We start from the raw sequence: 23,012 nt of genomic DNA, 5'->3' as shown, positions 1-23,012 counted from the left end.
TGTTTTCCTTATTCTTTTTTGAAACTGTTTGTAGGTCTTATAAATGATGCTGTGTGTTTTTCTTCTTTTGTTTGCTTTCCTGTTGGTATTTTGGGAGGGGAATAAAAAGATTTGATCTTGTTTGGAGTATACATTGAAAGCATCGATATGTTAACAGGATGTCATTAGCCATTGGATAGCCTAACCAATTCTTAGAGCATAGATGGAACCAATTTGAAGAGCATAAGTACTAATTTACAGGAATCTTTATTATTTGCTTTGATACTTAATTGAAATGATTTAAGAGAGATTTTATTTAAAATTTTTTCATTTCAGTTTAATTTATGACATTAAGGGCCGAGAAAAAAAATCTCAGTAGGGCTTATTGCTAGAGTGAATCTCTAGCATCCTTACTCTATAGATTCAGAAACTCTGGTCAAAGATACCAAGTAACTTATTCAAGATTACATAGGTGGCCATGACAAAACCAGGATTAAACTTCTACTTGTGTGTGTGTGTGTGTGTGTGTGTGTGTGTGTGTGTGTGTGTAGTGCCAGACTTAGAGTTATGCACCATGCACCTGTCACGTTTACTTATATTTCATTATATATTTTTGTGAGTTAATAAAGTTCAACTCTTTTATAGTTCAAGCAGAGATTTTCTATGCTTAAAAATGTACATATAATAGTTTGTTTTGAGCAGGGATAGGTTTATTTAATTGGTAATAGATCTTTTATAATAAGAGGTGAAATCATTTATATTCCCAGATTCAAAGTGTGTCTTTTTCTATCTCTAAATTGTATTTTGATTCTAGTTACTTTCCTTCAAGTTCTCAATCTTATCTCTCTTCATTGCAGAAGATCCTTTTATTACTAATTACTTATTTAGATCAGAGACCTTGGTATTTTAGTGCCAGAATTATAGGTTAGCTTTCACTGACCATGATATTGCCTTTCCCACCACACTTAAAATTTATAATAAACCCTAAATGTTCTGAGGTAAACCATTCTTTGATCTTTACACTTAAAATTTATTTTGAATCTCGGTCAGAAGATACTTAGGGTCTCTCACCTGGCTCTAAATTCAGAGAACCCTAGGTGGCCTGTTGGGATTTAAAGGCTGAGTTGCAGTTTGAATCTAGTGAAGTTATTATAAGTTAAAGTGTTTATAAGTGATTTGTAGTATACTATGATTTCAGTCATGTTAAAGAAAAACAAAAAACAAAGACAATTCTGTATAACGAATAAATACAGGAAAATAGTCCAAAATGCTAACGGTAGTTTGGGTGAGAAGAGTGTAGGTGATTTTATTTTCTTTGTTTTGCGTTTCCATATTTTCATTAATAATCATGTCATTTTTATGAAGAAAGAAAAATAAAGCTCTTTTTGGTGTAATCTAAGTATTCCTCACATGCTACCCTTAAGGTAGAGTATCTGACCAATATAATACTGAAATAGAGGTCATGAAATTTTATTTAACAATCCCTATCATTTTTTTTTTTTTTTTTTTTAATCAAGACTGCTACCAGTATTAGTGTGTGTCATATTCGGCATTTTCCCCCCTGGATTATATCTTTTCAAGTATTAGCCAGGATGGAATGTGAGGAATGGTGGATTATAATTAAAATGCAGTCAACAGAAGATTTGTGGTCAGTTTGTATGATTTACATCTTCCTTTGCTCATGTGATTTCCTGATGTTTTATATCTTACACTAATGCTCTTCAAACTTGAATAATCTATACAAAGCCCTTTTATTTGTTTGTTTTATTTAGGCTTCCATTCCTATTTCATGTGTAGAATGATGACTCCATTCTCCCACCTATTTTGTCTGTTCAAAGTACAGCAAACTCTTCATTTATATAGTGTGCCTTGACATAATTTGATTTTCACTTGGTACAAATGCATATATTATGTAATAAGCACACTTATGTTAATTTCTCAGTAGTGTACACAATTAGGTTGATGTTGTTATGGTTGTAAACACAAAACCAAATTCAGACAAAAATTCCATGGCACTATTCTGTCATCTGGATGAATCTAAATGATCCAAAATATGCTTATATTGATTTTTAAAATAGGTTATTATTAAAATGAAAATACAAAATTTTAAATTTCTAGAGGGAACACAGTCCCTTCTCCCCTCTATTATGATAGTGGACGCCAACTTGAGAAGTGCTCTCTTATGCTAGGCAGCCAATGAAGTTTTTTTTTATTTTTTTTAAGAAATACATAATATTGTTCCCTAAAGAAAAGAGCTTCTTGCTCTTTGAGGGCAGGTAAACAAAGTCTGGAAACAAAAGCTGTTTTGCCTTTATTTTGGTCTTCTGATAGAACCCACTTTAGCCCCATTTCCTAAAGCTGTGGACATTTGAACCCTGCTTTTCTGTGCTGCAATGTAGTATAGCTGTATTCCCAAGGACTGGAAGCTGGTGTACTCAAAAATGTAGGCAGACGTAAAGATCAAGAGAGAAAATGTCTTCCATGGAAACATTGAGGTGAAGGGATTCAGACGTTTAGGAAAGATAGCAAACAGAGGAACTAAACAGTGAGATGAACCTAGTATGGTTTATGGCAAGAATCTTGAGAATTTAGAAATCCAGTAAGTTGCCCTTAACTATTACTTAATAGCCAGAGTAATCTAATTCATTGATAAAGCGCTTGTGGTTTAAGTAGGAAAGGAAATTGGTGCTAATGTTTTGAAACAGGGACCATTATTGGATTGGGGATAGGAGGATAAAGACCTCCTGCATTGGTGTACGCTGTAAACTTCAAAGAATAAAAAGCCAGAAAGAAAGCAAAACAAATGATGCAAAGGAAATTTAAGAATTAAGTAGAGATGGAGATTCGTTGGCAGAAGAGAGGAAGCTTAAATTCTGCATTTAGTATATGGAGGTATGGTTAAATAACAGTCTATTAGGTATGAAGTGAGGACCTAGTTTGAGTACTGCTTCTACTCTGTGTGCCTCAAGTTTTTTCTTTTGTAAGATAGCAATTAGCTATTGTCTTTTCTGATTTCTTTTGAAAATAGTAATATGCATATAAAGGAATATTTTATTTCAGTTCTAAATAAATATAAAGATCCTACCTCCAATATAGTCCTGTGATTTGTCCTTTCTATCTCCACTGCCCTGACTTTAGGCCATCGTCATATCATAGAATTTGTTAAAACAACCTCCTAACCAGTTTCCCTCTTTCAGTTTCACATCCTTTGTAATCCTCATTGCTCTCAAAGTTAGTTTTCTTAAAAGCACATATAATACTGTGACTCCTACTTAAAAATCTTCTGTTTACTTATTGTCTTTAGGAAAATCTGACATAATATGCATATAAGGACAATGGTGATCATATGTGCCACTTTATGCTTGTTCAGTGTAATTATTAACTGAATGCCCCTTCACTCTCAAAAGTGTCCCATTTTGGATAACAGATTATATAGTCATTTTGGATAACAGAAACTTAATGTTTCTATCTTTTTTTTCCAGAGAAGCAAGAGGTTTACTTTTGTCCTGTTCCTAACCTTCCTAACCTCTGTTCCCCAGAGAAGCCATATATGCGTCTTTTACTAGTATCTTCTTTTCACACTTAGAATGATCTTCTCTGCTTACCAAATCTTAACCTTTCCTCAAGACCTCAAACCTTAGTTCTCCCATGAAATATTTTCTAATTATCTGAGCTCTCCATGATTAATTCCCACCACGTAACTCTTATAATACCTTCCAAGTCATGCCGTATGTATTATAGCAGTTCCTAATTTCTTTTTCATAGTGGTAATAATAAGATGGATATAAATTACTTCAAAATGTTTGTTACTAAGTTTTTGGCATACATAATAAGTTTATTTAATAGTTAAATGTCTATGGGATATGTGGGACCATAGATTATTATTTAAGTATCCTAGAAAGCAGTATCCACAAGTCAGTCCTTACATACTCAATTTCTTAGAACACTGTCCACATACTTGAAAGTGAATGAATTTAGTTACTATTTACAACTAGCTAAGAGTAATCAGAAAATTGAGGTTGAGGTCATTTCAGCTGTTAAGGTACCAGATTAGACTGGACAGGTTATGTTTATTATTCTCTATGTTTAAAGCTAAACATAAAACCCTACTATACTTATTTTTTTTCCTACTAATTTTTTAAGACTTTATTTATAATCTTACCTTTTTTTCTGAGCCCTTCAATACAAGGTTTTTCACTTGATAAACTAACCTGTTTCAACTATACACATTTATAGTTTAAAAAATGCCTTTGGGGCACCTGGGTGGCTCAGTCGGTTGAACTTGGTTTCAGCTCAAGTGGTGATCTCATGGGTTGTAAGATGGAGCCCTGAGTTGGGCTCCGTGCTCAGCAAGGAGTCTGCTTGAAGATTCTCTCTCTTTCAAATAAACCTTTAAAAAAGCTTTTTTAAAAATTAAAAATGCCTTCAGAGGGGTCGAGAGAGCACAAAACAAAAATTGTCAGACTTCTTTTTTGCAGGTGAACTCTGTCAGCCTTTTCTGGTTTTGCTCACATGTACTCCAGAAAGCATAAAACTATGTTGGGACTTCTACTGGTTCCTAAGATTGTACTCATCTGTTTTTTGTTCTATTGCTTAGGTAAATTAGTTTCTATATTATTACTTAACATCCCTCTGCCCTGAACATTCTCCTAATCCATTATCACTTGTCTCGTTAAATACACTATGTTCTCTACTGAATTTTCCACCTACATCTTTATTAGTGTTAAATAATCACTTTTCCTTGTCTAACATTTATTTTCCCGTGTGAGTAGACTTCCTCACTTCTCTAGTTGTACTGGCTATACTCCCATTTCTTTGCTGGAAACTATGCACTTTAAAATCTAGCCACTAGGATGGCTAATCCCTATGTAGGAGGAATAATATAAAAAAGAAAGAATACTAAGGCATAAGTTTCAAGATCACTTGTGGGGAGCAGAGGGATAGGGATGAGGGTGGATTAAAAAAGAAAGCAAAAGTCTGCTTTTAATATATCATTTGTTCCTTAAAACCCATATCTCCTATGTACCCAGCACTGTGCCAAATACTCAGATACTATAAAGGATGCAAAAGAAGTAAAATATATAACCCTTGTTTTTGGAAAAGCTTACAGGTGATATAACTTACTCAGTTGAAGCAAGTATCGAATAATATAACATACAACCATATACTTGATTGTGTGTTGTAGGTGTTCAAAAGTGTTTCACATACTGTAGGTATAAGTCACATCTCCAGTGAGGGTGGTGGAGTTAAAAAGGAAGCCAGCCTCCTTAAAGGTGATAGGACTAGGTGGGGTGGGCTGTTGAGGGAGGATTTAGATTTGCTTAGATGTTGGTAAGGCCAGGAATTATTGTAGCCTAGGGGACTGTCCCTTAAGATGAGGAGGTGTGGATGAAAAGAAAATGTTCCTGTATTCCTAAGAAGGTCAGTCTGACTATAGTAACTATTTTATGAACAATAAGAGATTAAACTGAGTAAGTGGACATTTGGTAAATCATACTTCTGTGTAAGCCTGCAGTACTATTTTATCAGTGAATGAAGTTAGAGGAAGAAATTACATTGCATAGTTAAATGCTGATATCAACACATATAATGTCTTATGTGTAATAGAGCTCAGGAAAACTCAGTAAGCCTTTTAATAAGTACAGATAAAATTTGTTGAATGCTGGCTCTGTTGTGGCTAAGGAAAGGATGTTTGTGTTTCTTATGAATTATGTACCACATATCAGCTCTTTAGTAGACTTAAGTTTTTGTAGCTACTTAACTTGGTTAATTAACATAACTATTCAACAAATCCATGGCATTGTCTCACTTTTAATCCTGTATTTAGGTTTACAAATTACAAATAATTTTAGATGATTAACAGATGACTTGAGAGCCAGCATTGGGGTTGCTCCTTTAGGAGTTCATGGTTTATCAGTTTTTAACATTGGGTCCTTGTGTATTGTGTGTATTGTATAACCAGAGAACAGTGTCTGTGTTGTACATTTATCACAGTGAAATCTAGGGAGGACTAGCTGTTCGGAACAGGCACAGCACTTGTTCCATGTTCTACTTAGATTATCATTGCCCATAGGCATTTCTACATTGCTCTGGTTGGCTGTTTAATACAGTAGAATTGTTGAGAGCTGATGCTGTGAGAATCAACCGTAGGCCTTGATATTGTATATATGACTGTTTATAAATGGTAATTTTAAAAGGCTTAAGATTCAGTGGTAACAGTTAGCTCCAGGTTGAAATTTGATATTTGATGGCAGAAAGTCTGTCCTAGGCCATGTAGGGGAAAATTGCCTCTGTCATTTTTGAGTTATCCAAATGCAAATTTATTTTGAATAAGTCTTCATTTAAGGACTCATTTGCATTTGTTAAATACCATAGAGACTTTCTTTTTGAAAAATGAATTGTTTCTTTTAGTTTCTTCTATGGACTAGTATTTGTGGTGACAGTTTGTTTCAATTTAAGAAAATGAGTTGCTGCACAGGTGAGGTAGTATTTGAATCACTTAAAAGTTCATGTCAGTGTTTTGGTTCTTTTCAATTTTTCCTTTCTGTTCTCTTTCTTTCTTTTGTTTATTTATTTATTTATTGCTTTGTTCTGTTTTGTTTTATTTATTTACTTTTGTTTTTAGTTTTTACAGGGGGTGTTTTGGGCTCTTCATGGCCTTGCTAACATACTTGGCTGGCCATATTTAGTCTGCGCACTAATTGTTAGTTGGCCCAGTTGAGTCTTACTTTGTGCTCTCAGTTTTTTTAGTCTCGCTTTCTATTTTTGTCCACCTGATTGTGTTTTAGTTCACGAGAGATTTTTATTCTGATGGGCCGGATTTTAATCCGTGTACTAAATTTTAGTCTGCAGACTAAAAGTAATCCGCGGATTATTTATTTTGCAAAATATTAATTCCCCCACTGGAAACTATCCTAAAAGAATGTTAAATTCTCTTAGAATAGCCAAGGGAATTCACAGCTACTGGTGAGTTCTGCCATTTTTTGTTCTCAATACCTAGACATAATAGATCCTACTACCTCCCTTGCATATTTGGCTCCGTTGTGCCTAGGTGTTGGTGTACATTACTATGCATGTCACCTATAACTGTGACTGTCCCTTAGTTGTATTGTTTATTGTATATATTTTTTGTTTAGCTTTTGGTGGGTGAATTGGGCATATTTGCACATGAAACTGTGTTGAATTTGTAGTGCTCAAAGATGTAGGGTTTTTTTTTTTTTCAGTGAGTTTTTCCAAAAAGGAGAAAGAATGTTCTATATTTATTTTTACTAAGTAATGGGTGCAAGGGTATGAGGGGGCAAAGCCCACAATAGAAAAAGTAAGTTATACCCGCACTCTTGAGGTGATATGTCATTTGCCTGAAGAATCCTAAAATAATGAGAATGTCAGCAAATATCTTTTAGCAGGGAAGTCAATCCAAAATGGAGAATAATCCGCGGTGGCCTGATCCTTCTTAGCTCACACAAATTGAAAATATCTGGCTTGAAATCTGTAGTAATATAAATTAAATCTATTTATTACTTTCCTCTCATCACTAATAATTAAGCAAAAAATGTTTATACTGTCTAACTGAAATATATTAATAGATAAAAATTAGCATATTGGGAACTGATGTCTTTAAAAGCAGGCTAATATGCCCCCTCCCAGCCATGTCAATGGATGATGAATCCAGGTCGTAGAAGACCAAACACTTTACTTTGGGAAGTTTACTTCTAGATTTCATTTTGATTTTAACTTTTTTTGGTTTTGTATTTTTTTAATAAACGCACTGGCATTGGAACATAATAAATTAAAATTAAAATGTTTCTTTATTGTGCCTCACCATTGCGCAATCAAAAAATTTTTTTGCATACACTGTGGTGAAATAATTTTTAAAACTTGGACTTGCTACTGTGGAGACTGATGTTTAAAGTTTATAACTGTATAAACATTTTCTATGTCCCCCCCCCCACACCATGGATTTCTTATAACACTGGATATATTTTTCCTTGCTGGACTATTCTCTTTTGGATTGACTTCCCCTGTTTGGATTATTTCACTGCATTATCATCTTTAGGATTCGTCAGGAACAGGACATTTCACCTCAGGAGTGCGGGTATGTACTTAATTTTTTTTTCCCAAAATTTCAGGGCAGATCTATAAAACTAGGGGGAAATCTTTTTTTTAGAAAGGTTAAACCATTATTCATTCTAGAAATGTAATAGTAAAAACAATGTAGGTAGCTGTGATTTTTTTTTTTTTTCCATCCACTGTATGGGATAGGTTTTACTTACGGTATATTAAGATTGTCAGTCTCTTGAGTGATTTATTAACATCTAGACCGAAGTTTAGGAACTGTGGGGTTTAGAAATTATTTTTATGAGAATAAATATTAACAAAGATGCACAGAACTAAAGGTTCTGAATGTTAAACAATTTAAGTAAGGAATAAAATGGCATTAGAAACTTCATTATTAAAAGCCATATTTCAGTTGTTATTGGTTTCCCTTTCTTTAGACACAAAGATAATTCAGAAGAGCTGTTTTCTAGTTTGGCCTGTAATTTTTTGAAGTAGAATGCTACCACACCCTATATTATGGTGACATATCTGAACTTTGGAAGACACTGGGCTTTGACTCCACGTAATTTCCCACTTAACCTTAATCCATAGAGTACTAAACCAAGGCTTTGCTCATCAGGAATCTCTCAAAGTGTTTAAAATAACAGTGGTACTTTTTAAAAGGCAGATTAAGTCTTGATTTTAATATGGGCTCTTAGAGTGAATTCTTCTTTATTGTTTTTAACTCTTTGATTCCATGAGTTAGGATTCCCTGGCAAAATAGGCTAATACATGTCTTAGTACCAACATGGATGGTTACTTGTAGCCAGTAAGATACCAAATGAATGTGGATGATTTTTTTTTAATAATTAGAGATAAGCTTACAATACTGGTTTATTAATAGCTTTAATACAAAATCCTCATTAATGTAACATGAAATTTTTTCACTTAAAATACATTCACTGTCCAGCTACCCTACATTTGAATGTTGGCCGGAGATACTTATTTCTACTTTTGGTGGTACTTTTAATTCTACTTATGCACTCCCATATTGGTGCAAAAGCATTTTCCCTTAGACTAGCTAGCAAAATAAATCCATATGCTGTGAAATAAATACAAACAGCCCTCAGGGATAAAATAGGTCAGTAATGCTTAATATTTTTGTGAAAAATTTTCAGAGTTTTCCCACTGATTATTTTCTTTTACATTCGGAGTTTGATTATGGACCTGGCTAGGAAGCAAGAGAGGGAAAAATGACCGAGAACAGTGGAAGATCTAAACATTTCAAATAATACAATACCTAAGGTTTCCTTGACTGGGGTGAGTCGGATCACTCAAAAGAATAAAGATAAAGCAATTTTTGACCGTACAGAGGGTTTTCTAATACAGTCAAATAAATAAGGTCTTTGATGCTCTGAAATAAATTCCTGGGATCCTACCCAAACCAATTTCTCAATTTCCGTGGAAAATATCTTTATTAGTAATAAACTTTGTGTAAAAACTAAAGGGAAAAAAAAGGTTTTCACTGTAGAAAGTACTCTTATAGTCTCTTGAAAAGTAATGAGCTCTATAGTAGTAACTAGTTCTGCTACCTTCAGCCTAAGTGATAGTTAGATGTTACATGAGCCATTCTCATTAGGAAACCTTACTCCCAGGCTCCTCCATCCTCATCACAATCCACATGTCCTTCCCTCACTATTTCTCTCCCTTTATACACGTCTGCCTCTCTTTATATGTCTGTCCACTACCACAACCACACCTTCTGTTTGATTGTTTTCCCCCTATCAAGGGATATATGTTTCATTTTTCTTTAGTTTCAAAGGCTTTCTGTCTATCTATTTATGTTCATTTCTGTTTTTCCCCTTTCTGCTTTTATTCAACTGTCCTTAATTTAGAACAAAGTTATTTTCATAGTTTTATGTATCTATTTGGAGTTTTAAGACATAGATGTGTAGAAAGCTTTCTGTTCTTTTAAGCAAACTAATTTATTTGCATTTTGCTTCAACACAGCCTTCAGTTGACTTTTTCTGTGAGTTAATGTCTCTTAATGAAATGCACTTAATGAAAAGTACATTCCCGTCTCCCTAATTAAGACCCTAGAATATTCATTCAAATGAGGGTAATCTGGCCATGTGTGATAACAGCTTTTGTGATAACAGCTATTCTTTGAGAAAACAGTTTCAGACATTTTGTCAAATTCTGGGTATTCAAGAATTTCTTCAAATAAGATAGACTCTGTTTATTGAAGAGATAATACCAAATCATTAGCATTTCTAGACCTAAAGTAAATAGCTTTTCTTTTTCAAAAAATATTGCCAAATTTGAGTAGTGCTATTCATTAGTAACAATTGTTCTGCTAAAAATCACACACAAGAGGCAACCTTTTTCTTACTGCCACAGTAGTCAAAACTTTTTAAAAATTTTAATATTCTTCTAGTTGTGCTTGCCTCCAGAACTCAGCCTTTCTCTTGTGCCTATCATATCGTATTTTGTGTACATATTTAATTGTACTGCTTTATGATTAGCAAATGTAGATTTTTTTTAATTTCCCCTAGTTTTTTCTCTGAGCTTTTCTCATATAGTTTGTAATTAACTGTTCACCTCAGTGTGGTGAATCATATGCAGTTAACTCTTTTCATTCTAGAAGGTTCCTTTTGCAAATGCAACCATGTTGTTGTAAGTGGTGGGAATGAACTCATACTCAAAGGTAATTTGCTATGATTCTTACAATAAAGCATTAATTGTTCTTTGCCTTTTTTTGTACTGCAGGTCTTCCGACCCCGGACTCCACCGGAAGCAATTGCACTGTGTAGCCGTCTGCTGGAGTATACACCAACTGCCCGATTGACACCACTGGAAGCTTGTGCACATTCATTTTTTGATGAATTAAGGGACCCAAATGTCAAACTACCAAATGGGCGAGACACACCTGCACTCTTCAACTTCACCACTCAAGGTAATTCCAAACACTTAGTTCTGTTTTTTACCATTTCTGAGAAAGCTACATATGTGTTTGAAGTGACATTCTTTTAGTTAAAATCTGTGTAGGACAAAAGTGGGCATATTAAGTACTTACACAGGTAGGAAACATCCTTTCTAACCACTTATTAGGCTACTACTTGTAAGGTTTTGAACAAAATAGTGGCAGATAAAATTTTTCCAGTAGACGTAGTTTCTCTCATTTTTGGCAGATTATAATAAATCTTGGCACATGAGAAGCTATAGAGATTTCACTATTAAGACTAATGTACAATTTAACTTTCAAATTTGTATTTGAAACTTAGAATGTTATATGCATTTCTTGCTTCCCAAGGATTTATATCAAATTTTTTAAACCTGGAAATAAATTGGTGGCTATATTTGTATAAAGTCAGATATCTTATAAACAGAAGGAAAACTAGAATTCTAGAATTCTCTTTCTTAGAACTTATATAAGGGATGTAGGTAGAGAATTCTCTTGCCTTCTGGGGCTTGGCACCGTTGATGCTGCTCAGAAAATGTTGAGAGGAAAAACAGAGTTTGTGCACTGGTGGTTTCTAAAAGACCCAGGTAGAGTCATCATTTCTTAATCACTTGTGTGTCCACTTTTCTTTCCTCTCTGATTAAGACCCTAAGTGATTCATTTAATCAACTACACTGCCTTTGATGCTGTGATTTTCTTCATAAACTGAACATTAAAAGTGTACAATTTCCTAGAGATAAAATAAGCAATAAATAGTCAATTGATTGATTAGTCAGCTTAGTCAAACTTAAAAATATAGAAGGGAGATGGAGAGCTTTCTATGACCAGGAAATAGGTATAGTTCCTTTATCCTAAGATGAATTTTCTTCCCATATTTAAACTTTTCTAAAATTCAAAGTGGGAAAATGCATTGCTTAAGCAGTAGATTTGGAAGACGTGAGTTGCTAGTAAAATAGACTTGGATGATTCCATTGACTATAATCTTAAGCAGTCAATAACATGTAACTACTAGCAGTGCTGATATAGTCTTAAACTACATTCATAAAGGAAAAATGTTCAGATATCCTGGCATTAATTCTGACTAGGGCTGATCAGAAATCATTTGGAATGTTGTTTTAGGTCCTACGCCATTTTTAAGATGTTAATGAATGGCGGGTAGGGTATACAAAGGAACAGAATTGACTATAGATTCTGGAAAAGTGAAGACTTAAGGAACTTTTCAGAACAGTCTAAAAATACCTCATAGATTATCTTCTAAAGAAAGGTGTAGACCTGTGTTCTTTCTCCTGATTATAAAATTGAAAATAGTAGTAGCAGAAAATTAGAAAACAGTACATATTTGAGTTTATTATACAAACATCAGCCCCTGGCATAGATAGAGACTAAATAAAATTGATGAATCAATGAAGTTTTCAGTTGTTTAACAGTGGAACAAGTTTTTTTTGTTTGTTTGTTTTCCAAAATACCCATCTTTATATCAGGAAAAAGCTGGATGATGTCAAATGTTATAGATAAGATTATTACAATTTGGCTATAGGTTAGACTCTTCTAGAGCAAAGATTCTATGATTTTGTGTCATTAAGAAAGTAAGTTTTATTTTCAATTTTTACTGCTTTGTTTTAATCAAGAGTCGTACATATATATTAAGGAAAATGTTGAAAATGCAAAAGAAGTATAGAGAAAATTAAAATCACAGTCCCCAAATAATCACTTTTAGCATTCAAATTAGTCACTATAAGATTTTATAGTGTAGCTCTTTTCAATCTTTTCTCTAATGCATATACTGATAATCCCTGAATATAAAGTGATACTCTACTCTCCCATTAAGAATATCCCAAAAAGGTTTCTTTTGGTTAACTCAAATGTATTTAAAATTATGCATTATATAAAATCAATATTTATTCAGGAACTTTACTTTTTTACCTCTCAAGTTTCATAAAACAATTTTATTAATACTTTTTTTTAAAGATTTTATTTATTTGACAGAGAGAACAAGTAGGCAGAGAGGCAGGCAGAGGGAGAGGGAGCGCTAAGCAGGGAGCCCGATGTGGGGCTCGATCCCACGACCCTGGGATCATGACATGAGCCGAAAGCAGCCGCTTTAACCAACTGAGCCACCCAGGCGGCTTTTACATCTGTGTCTTTGTCATCAGTAGAGCTGCATTTTGAAGTATCATAAATTTTTTGATATGAAGCAGTTTTTGAATCTGTATGAGGCCACTACTGGAAATTCTATAAGTATCCATTTTCATAAGTTGTTTTATTTTGTTTTTGTACTGTAGATAGCTGTTTATTATCTGTACATATAACTATCTGCTGGGTTGCTTTTTAAAGTGGTCTCTAAAAGGCTCTGTATACAATGACATGCAGCACTTGCAACTGTGGAATCTTGGCATCAGAAAGTACTAAGTTAATGTTAAATTTATTTGTCTCCTTTTTTTTTTTTTAAAACCAGTTCTGTCAGGTGAACTTAGAGTTTCCCAAACCAGCATTGATTATGGTTTTATTCACACTAAATATCTTCTCCAAAAAGTACTTTGTTTCTCAAAATACATGAATCAAGGAAGCCTTTTGTCAAGTAAGCAACTTGATAGAACCCCAAACACAACAAGATATTTATGATGGATACATTTTGGAGAATAATTCTTATATTCAGACATATTAGGTACATACTCTATAATGCACTTGTATGTGTTGATCAAAATTGAGATATTACTTAAACATTATATTTAATCAGATTTAAAAATCCAGGATTCTGTTTCACTGTCCATATGTACCATTTTTGAAATAACTACATGTGATTCTTTGGTCACTGGCTGATAATTTTTCATTATTACTAAAGAAAATAAAATTTTAAAACAACTAAATTTGTTTTTCTATGAATTTCTAAGCTTTTTTGAAAACAGATAAAATTCAGATAAGATGAGCCATTTTAAAGTAAACAATTCAATTTACTTTATTTAGTATATTCACAGTGTTGTACAACTGCCACCTAAATCAAGTTCCAAAACATTTTCATTGATCCTAAAGAAAACTCCATACCCATTAAGCAGTCAGTCCCATTAACTACTCCTCCAACCCTTGGCAACCACCAATGTGCTTCCTACTTCTGGACTTACCTATTCTGGATATTTTATATAAATGAAATAATATATTATGTGACCTTTTGTGTATGGCTTCTTTCACTTAGCATAACGTTTTCAAGGTTCGTCCATGTTGTAGCAGTGTACTAGTATTTTATTCCTTTTTATGGCTGAATAATATTCTATTGTATTATGTCTTAATCAGTACAGGCTGCTATAACAAAACACCAGAGACTATGTGGCTTAACAACAAACATTCATTTATCAGAGTTCTGGAGGCTAGGAAGTTCAAGATCAAGATGCTCGTAGATTTGATCTCTGATGAGGGCCTACTTCCTGGTTTGCAAATGGCTACTTTCTTACTGTATCCTCATATGGTAGAAAGAGATTACCTCTCTTGTTTCTCTTATAGAGCCACTAATCCCATTCATGTCAGTTCTACCCTCATGACCTTATTACCTCTTAAGGGCCCATTTCCAAATACTATTACATTGGGGAGTAGGGCTTAAGCATATGAATTTTAGGGGGACACAGACATTCAATCCATAGTGTATGGATACACCACATTTTTGTTTATCCATCATCTATTGATGGATATTTGGTTTGTTTATACCTTTTGGCTATTGTGAATAGTGCTGCTAGGAGCATTTGTTTACAAGTATTTGTTTGAATACTTGTTTTTAATTCTTTTAGGTATTGCTGAGTCATGTGGTAATTCTATGTTTAACATTTTGAGGAACTGCCAAACTATTTTCCACGGTGGTTTGCATGTCTTACGTTCTCACCAGCAATGTACCAGAGTTCCAACTTCTCCACATCCTCACCAATACTTATTTTCCTCTCTTTTTTTTTTTAATAGCCATCCTAGTGGATGTGAAGTGGTTTTTCATTGTGCATTGTTGTCCTGAGTTTGTTGCAATATAATGAATCACGACCTGGTAAATGCTATTTACCTGTTCTCTAATAAATTACACTCATAAAACAAATGGACATGAAAATAAATTGGCTTAGATTTTAGAATATGGTCTTGAAAATATTGGAAAGACTTTTATGAACAGGCAGTTTTTATATTGTAAATTAATAGACTCAACTAACTTTAACGTCCTTAAAAGTCTCTAAAGTTTTTTTAACTTCAGCTTTGACATATGCCTTTTAAAGTAAAGGCTCAATTTGAAGAAGAATAAATAATTTGGTTCAAACTTTATTTATACATGTGTGATATTTACAAGTTTTTAAAAAGGTATGAAGATTGTTTTATTTTAACATTTCAAATTGTTATATTTGCCCAGAATATGAAACATAACTATGGTTCTCTGTATGTCTGCATGTACATATATATATCTTTGAGGATTTAAAGAATATGTATATATTTGGATGTGGTGTGTGTAGATGTAGTATGCAATCTCTACAGCTCCCAAGTATTTCTGTGACTCACTGCATATCAGTGAAAAGGATGTACATGAGTCTTTGTATCTATTCAAATGAACTCTGTAATTATGTCCTTGAAATTATTTTCCATAAAACTAAATGTATTAAATTGAAAGTACCATCATTTTGAGATATGGCCCTTCTTTTTTAAGCGTTAAAATGCCTATCCTTGCAGCCATTCTGAAACTGAGCTGTAATCACCGGTAGTATTTTCTCCCTTTCCTTCTACATCAGTATTACACTTGAACAGTGTTTCTGTATAAGGACACAGCTGCCCGGGAAAGAAGTGTTATTTGATGTTATATTTGATCCTCTGTATTCTAATTTTGGATCAGTGCTTCGAATGATGATCTTGTTTACCAAGGCAAAGATGTAACTGTTGTGCAGATGCAACTTCAAAGCACATATTATTTAATAGCGATTAATGAATGATCAGAATAACTCTGGATAATACAAGAGCTTGAAAAAAGGAGAATCAATCACCTAATTGGTTGTATAGCTAGAGAGAGTCCAGAGATAGGAAACACTAAGGGTGGGAGGGTGTTAGTGAAGTTCTGCTGTAAAACCCTCCTCCATCCTCACAAATTTTCATGAAGTCTGTGCTAATTCCCCCAAATGAAATAAAGATAAATCCTTGTCTGCATGTAGTAGGTGTTCAATGAATGTTTGAGTGACACATGCCACTTTTAAGTAAACACAGTATTGATTCATGCAACCAATATTTATTAGACATTTCTAATGTTCCTTCTAGTTGCTGTTAGTGTTGGGCTTTTTTTTTTTGAAGAGAGAGAGAGACAGAGATAATGAGAGAGCACAAGCCAGGAGGAGAAGGAGAAGCAGGCTCACCACTGAGCAGAGAGCCCGACACAGGGCTCGACCCCGGGACCCTGGGATCATGATCTGAGCCAAAGGCAGATGCCTAACTGACTAAGCCACCCAGGCACCCCTAGTGTTGTTTTAATTAGTCAGGTAAACCTACCCTTTCTATGAAGATTAAACATTTGAGTAAAACACAGGTTTATATTAAAGTAAAGCTTTAACAACAAAGCTAACTGCACTTTGATGTTTATTACTATGCCATGAGTAATTAGCTATAAATGATAATTAGTATTATACTCATATAATTAAAACAAGTATTTCTGGGCCCCTGGGTGGCTCAGTTGTTAAGTGTCTGCCTTCGGCTCAGGTCATGGTCCCAGGGTCCTGGGATCGAGTCCCACATCGGGCTCCCTGCTTGGCAGGAAGCCTGCTTCTCCTCCCACTCCCCCTGCTTGTGTTCCCTCTCTCACTGTGTCTCAGACAAATTAAAAAATCTATAAAAAAAATAAAACAAGTGTTTCTGTGATCAGCTAGAGGAGGAAGAGAGATGAACAGATATGGGACAGAAAACTTGGAGATCCTTTTGACCTCCTGGGTCTACAAGTCAGATTATCAGATGTCTCATTTTTCTGGCACTGGGGCTTCATTGTTCTGGGACCCCCTGACTGATACTCTCTGCATCTAGACATTGGAAACCTGGACAGACCTTTGGCACACCCTCTTTTCCTTCGGTCATTGTATCTCAAAGATGGGACATAACTGAATCAGACCTTAGGAAGCAGGTGGAATCAGGAAATTCCAACAGGGATCATTATTTTCTTTATTCACCAATTCCTTGCCTATTCCAAGGCTGGAATATATTGGGAAATAGGTTGCTTTGTATGTTTAAATGTGAGTCTCCTGTTAATCCCACCACACATCCCCAATACCAATTTTCTACCTAAATTGTATGAAATTTTACCAAGTAAAGTTATTTTAGCAAACATTTTCCCCCGAGGGCATAGGACAAGTTGGGGGTTGAGCAAAGATGTGTAAAGATTATCAAACAATTAGTATGATTTAGTTTGAAGAGTTTACTGTTTTACTACTTAGCTGGGTTATCTGAGAGATTGATAGCTTTGTGGGGAGATATAGAGGAGTGGTGGCTTATTGGCTGGGCCAGAAGAAGGAAGAACTGCTTAAATGAGAGTTAAAATAGGATATTTGGGGCTGCCAGGGAGCACCATGCAAACTCAGGCAAATTGGATGTCTTGGGGTCAAGGGGCAAGAGTACCTGCACATGAGGAAAGCAGATGAAATAGCAAAGAGGTTCCAGAAAGCAAGTGGAAAAAAGGACAAAAATAGAAAAAACAAAAAAATAGGGAAAAAGGGTGCCTGGGTGGTGCAGTTGTTTAAGTATCTGACTCTCGGTTTCAGCTCAGGTCATGATCTCAGGGTCCTGGGATCCAGCCCCGAGTTGGGGCTCTGAACTTAGCATGGAGTCTGCTTGAGATTCTCCCTCTCCCTCTGCCCCTCCAGCTTGTGCTGTCTCTCTCTTAAATAAATAAATAAAATCTTTAAAAAAAAGAAGAAATAGGAAAAGGATCAGAGAGATTTTAAAAAGAGTGTAGCCATATGTTACAGAATGGGAAGTGATAAAAATGGAATTGCGAATAAGTTGGGGATGAACAATACAAGCAAGTGTTCTAGAATCCCAGTTCATCAAAGGGTTATACTTCTTCATTTGAAAGCAGTAGATTACTTATTTATAAAATTCATTGTATGGAATTAAAAAAATTTTTAATTACTGTAAATCATTATTTATCATCATTAGGAGGTTCCCTAATCTTTGTAGCAATGAATTTTAAACCAATATTCCTGTTATAGAATAGTGATACACATAAATATGGTCAGCCACCTGCTTATCTGCCTTTCTATGTCCTGGGCATTTTCTTTTAGCCTGCCTATCCTCAGCTACATCTAAAATGGCCACAGTAGGGGCGCCTGAGAGGCACAGTAGGTTAAGCATCCGACTCTTGATTTCGGCTCAGGTCGTGATCTCAGGGTCATGAGATTGACTCCACATCAGGCTTTGCGCTAAGTGTGGAGTCCACTTGAGATTTTCTTTCCCTCTCCCTCTGTTCCTCCCACTCATGCTCATTCTCTCTCTCTCTCTCTCTCTCTAAAATAAGTAAATCTTTAAAAATTAATTAATTAATTAAATAGCTACTACAGCATTTCAGCGACCTGAGGTGATGATTCTTCCCATATTATTCTCAAATTACTGTACACCCTGAGTTGGGGTTTTTTGGTTTAGACTTATTATAATTTATAATAGCAAGGATAAATTTACATAAGATAGAAACTCTTGATTTATATGTAGGATATGAATCAAATCACAAAGTGAAACTCATAAACTGTTCTAATTTGCAGTACCCCTCTACTTTTTTCAAAAAAAACTGAACTGTAAACTTTTTATGTGGTTATCCCTGTTCCCTATTGCGTGTTCTTTTGAGTGAAAATGACTATAAAAGGCCTTTATAGAACAACGGACTTGAGGAAATTTGGTTTTAAATAAGTGGATTATTCTGGTAAATAAATAAGAAATAGAGTTGTTCATACTTTTATCAAGGGAGTTGATGTCAAAATTATTCTTTAATATTTCATAAATAATCTAGAAGAGTAAATTTTCGAGATAAGCAAGTTGTACTCTTCTAGGTATTAAAATGCTAAACCAGTGGAAATACACTACAGGGAGAACTTGAGAAAATTCTTGAGTGCACTGAAAGGAGGCAGATAAGTCTCTTAATTCAGGTAGCTGAGGAACTAATAACAAAAATGTTGACTGTATTCAAGATTTTAGGATCTAAATTATTAATTATTTATGAGAATTAATTATCATTTTTCCCTGAGATGATTTTGTCCACTCTGTTTCTTTGACCATACTACTGGGAAGAATGTGGAATGTATAGAAACAAACAGTCAAAAACTAGTATCTTAAAGTTCTTTGTGTGGTTTAGACAGATATACTTCCAAGAAGACCAGAACACTGGTAGTATATGATATATAACCAAGGCAATAAATATATGCAGTATTGCAGATGAAAGGAGGTAAGTCAGACCTAAAGTCTGGTTCTCAGTCTTTAACTAGTTGTAGACGTTGACCAAGGTACTATCTCTTAGTTTCCTCACTTAAAAAAAAGTTGAAGTAAAGAATATTCAAGGACACTTTCAGCTCCCAAATGCTGATTATAAAAATGAATTGAATTCAGAAAGACGAAGGAGGGAGGAAAGGAAAGGAAAGGACTGAGGGAGCTAAACACCACGATAGGGTGAGAATATGTAAAATCATGGTATAAATGGATACAGAAAACACAGACTCACTTTCCCAGGATTCAAAATATTAGTATTATTTTTAGATGCCTCAAAAGGTTATTAGCTAAAGTAATTCATAGTAATGCTACATTTATTATACTCCATCAAGAATGGAATTGAGAATGTAAGATTTTTAGGTTATTAAGGTCTATTCTTTTTAATCCCCAGAACTTTTAAAATACTAGCATTTTGCTAGATACCTTTCAAAATATATCACTTCTATAAATGTAGTATACTAAATGCATTCAGACATTTTTGGGTGACTGGTATAAACTGCGGTGCTCCCTCTTGGGCAGTTCCAAGGCAAAGTAGTCATGGATATTATGTAGTCCTCACATTAAACATCATTAATATCACCAAGAAACAGTGAGCCTTGTAATTATTTGTTTACTATTTGTCTGATCTTCTAATTAATTTATTTGTTTAATTTTAGGATTTAGTTAGAAACTTGGTCAGGGATTTTCTGGGCACTTTGAAATTGTTAGGAGAGGAGAGGAGCCGTTATGATACGGTTGTTTATCTAAAAAAAAAAAATCTAAATAAGCAACATTAGAATTCAGTAATGTGTGAGATCAAGTTGCATATCCCAGCATTTGAATTATTGCTCAAAAAAAGTACACAAATGGGCATGCCATTGTGAAAATCGTCTAAACCTTTCTGTAGAGAAATACCACTTTATATAGACAGCCACAGGCAATTTTCATATATAGATAGGAGGCCTGATACACATGTGAAGACCTCAAACTAATTGTAGAAGAAAAAGTAAGTCTGCCTCTTTTAGTGACTCCTTTCTGGAGATCTGCAGGGTCAGTTTCAAAGCTAATGAAGAAGATAACTTTCTACCTGATGACTGGGTATTTTATTACATCACTGTTAAGAGAAGATCTGGTAAACAAAGGGATTGATTTCTTCCCTCTAGTTAACACATTGATTGCTTCTCTCAGCTTTCCCACTATCCACAGTTTGAACAAACATGTATGCCCTACATAGCCACTGACCCACTGCTTCCTCTCCTCCCCCCAAAAAACCAGGAAGGTTTCTTATCTACCTCTTATCATTAAATTTTGGACTCATCTATTTGGAAGAATAGAAACTTTAAGGAGTACTTAAGGTTTTGTCAACTAGATTTATGTTTTGTTTTAATATTTTAAAAGATTGTTTTATCAGGTAGTCAGGTATGGTTAAATTTATTGTTTATCTTTTCATGGGAATGTTTCTTCTTTCGTTTGCATTATAAACCACAGTGCAGCAAAATTCAGTTAAATGAATTTGGTCTGCCTTTTGGTTGATTGATATCTATCTTGGTTTTATGTATGTATGTATGTATTTATTTAAAGATTTTCTTTATTTATTTGACAGAGACACAGCAAGAGAGGGAACACAAGCAGGGGGAGTGGGAGAGGGAGAAGCAGGCTTCCCGCCGAGCAGGGAGCCCAGTGCGGGGCTCGATCCCAGGACCCTGGGCTCATGACCTGAGCCGAAGGCAGACGCTTAACCGACTGAGCCACCCAGGCGTCCCTATCTTGGTTTTATTGATAACTATTTTTAAATTCATTTGGCTTTTCTTTAAATTGTCCATTAAAATGTTTGGTTATGGAACACATAATGACTGATACCCTATCAAAAGATTCTTGATATTCCCTGATAAACTACTATGTGGTTTTTGATGGCACAGTTTCATGGCATCTGCGGTTGGTTAAAGAAACTTTTACCATTGTTAACTTTTCTAAAACCTTCTGAACCTGTTGCCATGTTATTTTGAGCCACGTCTCTGTGATAACATGGTCTGTCTTATTCTTCCTACCTCTTTTCCAAAGCTAGCCCCACTTCAGTATTATGGACCTCATTGTTCCCTTAATTATCTTCCTACTCTCAAGCCTAGCACACATATTTATTCCATAAATATTAGCTTGCTTTTTATTTTTAGGCTCATTTATACTCCTTATTCTTTGTCTTCAAGAATACATGCACTCTCCCTGATCCTGTAAGGTTCTTTTGCTCTGCTGTTCCTGTCCTCTAAAATACAATCCTTTTTTACATTCTTGTACCCACCCTGCAGTTTGTATCCACACTCATTGTCTCAATTTCCTTACTACTCACTGTCATGGATAGACAGGAAGACTGGGAGTGGGTAGTACTTATCATGAGCAAAAAATCATTTCAACCATTTTGTGCCAGCCCCATAGAAGTGCCCATAATCTGTCCCCACAAAAGGGACAGACTTTAGTGTAGAGAACAGGACTATAGCAAAAGTATAAGGAGGCTTCCTCTTTTCACATAGGCAAAAGTTACGACAACAATGTCTCTGAAGTAGAGGAAAGCTAATAGATGGAAAGCAGTGGATCTCAAAGAATTCCTATAATTAAGGAAGAGAAGGACAGTGAGTTACAGAGGTTGGGGGGTTTTAGAATTTCCTAACTTTTAGAATGTTAGATTCAAACAAATTTGCAAAAGCTCTCCCCTCCACCCAAAGGCTACTCATTGACTCTAGGTTAAGAATCTAGTCCTTTTAGTTATTTTGTGGACTTTACTTACTCTCCTCTTTGTCTTTGGATATGGTAAAACCTCCAGGATCCCATAGCTTCTCCTTTTCTTGCCTCTTATTTTCTTCACTTTTCTCCTTCTTTCCTTTCATTAGTTACCCCTCTCTCCCTACCCAAGACCAAAATGGCTGTCTCCTCCCTAAGTAAAAAGAGGTTGCTTATTTTCAAACCCTGCGCTTGTGTTTGTGTGTGTGTGTGTGACATAAAACCACCATGCCCCCTCAACTGGGCATACAGATACACAGAAAGATGGGTGATGTAATAAAAGAGAGTAAATGAATGGGAGAAAGTGGGCAGCGTGGGCCAGAAGTAAAGTGACAATATTGAGTTTATTTTAAAGATTATCTTAAAAATGGCTTTGTCAAAATGCCTTATCTTAAAATCTCTGGTCATCTTTTCCTTTTTAGATTTTCTTTTAGATGTTGGGCACTTGGTCGTAGAGATCTTTTAAAGATTTTATTTTTATTTATTTATTTGAGAGAGAGAGAGCACAAGAGGGGGGAGCGGGAGAGGGAGAAGCAGACGCCCTGCCGAGCAGGGAGCCCGATGCGGGACTCGATCCCGGGACTCCAGGATCATGACCTGAGCCGAAGGCAGTCGCTTAACCAACTGAGCCACCCAGGCGCCCCTCGTAGAGATCTTTTAATTTAAAAGTGCTCCTATCCTGAATAGGTTGAATGCCTTTCTTGCTAGCTTATTTGTGTAGTTGTCCTTCCATTTTCAATTTCTGTTGATCAAAGACAGTTATTGTTTTCTCTGTCCTGGGACCTACTAACATACTGTTTCTTGCTCAGTATTGATAGATGGA

General features: G+C 35.0%; 1 protein-coding gene across 3 annotated transcripts in view; it reads left to right on the top strand.

The window, feature by feature from the left end:
• The window catches only part of GSK3B (glycogen synthase kinase 3 beta), a 208,073-nt gene that overhangs the window by 164,767 nt on the left and 20,294 nt on the right, over positions 1-23,012 (top strand). For 2 of the 3 annotated variants that reach the window (XM_036111756.2, XM_036111759.2), the window contains exons 9-10: positions 8,036-8,074; positions 10,786-10,972. In XM_036111756.2, coding sequence (XP_035967649.1) covers positions 8,036-8,074; positions 10,786-10,972 — 226 coding nt within the window. The remainder of the gene's footprint in view (positions 1-8,035; positions 8,075-10,785; positions 10,973-23,012) is intronic. The other variant, XM_036111758.2, reaches the window with a different exon arrangement.

This window comes from Halichoerus grypus, chromosome 1, assembly GCF_964656455.1.
Source record: "Halichoerus grypus chromosome 1, mHalGry1.hap1.1, whole genome shotgun sequence".
In the NCBI taxonomy this organism is placed as follows: domain Eukaryota; kingdom Metazoa; phylum Chordata; class Mammalia; order Carnivora; family Phocidae; genus Halichoerus; species Halichoerus grypus.
This window is presented reverse-complemented; position numbering and strand designations above follow the sequence as displayed.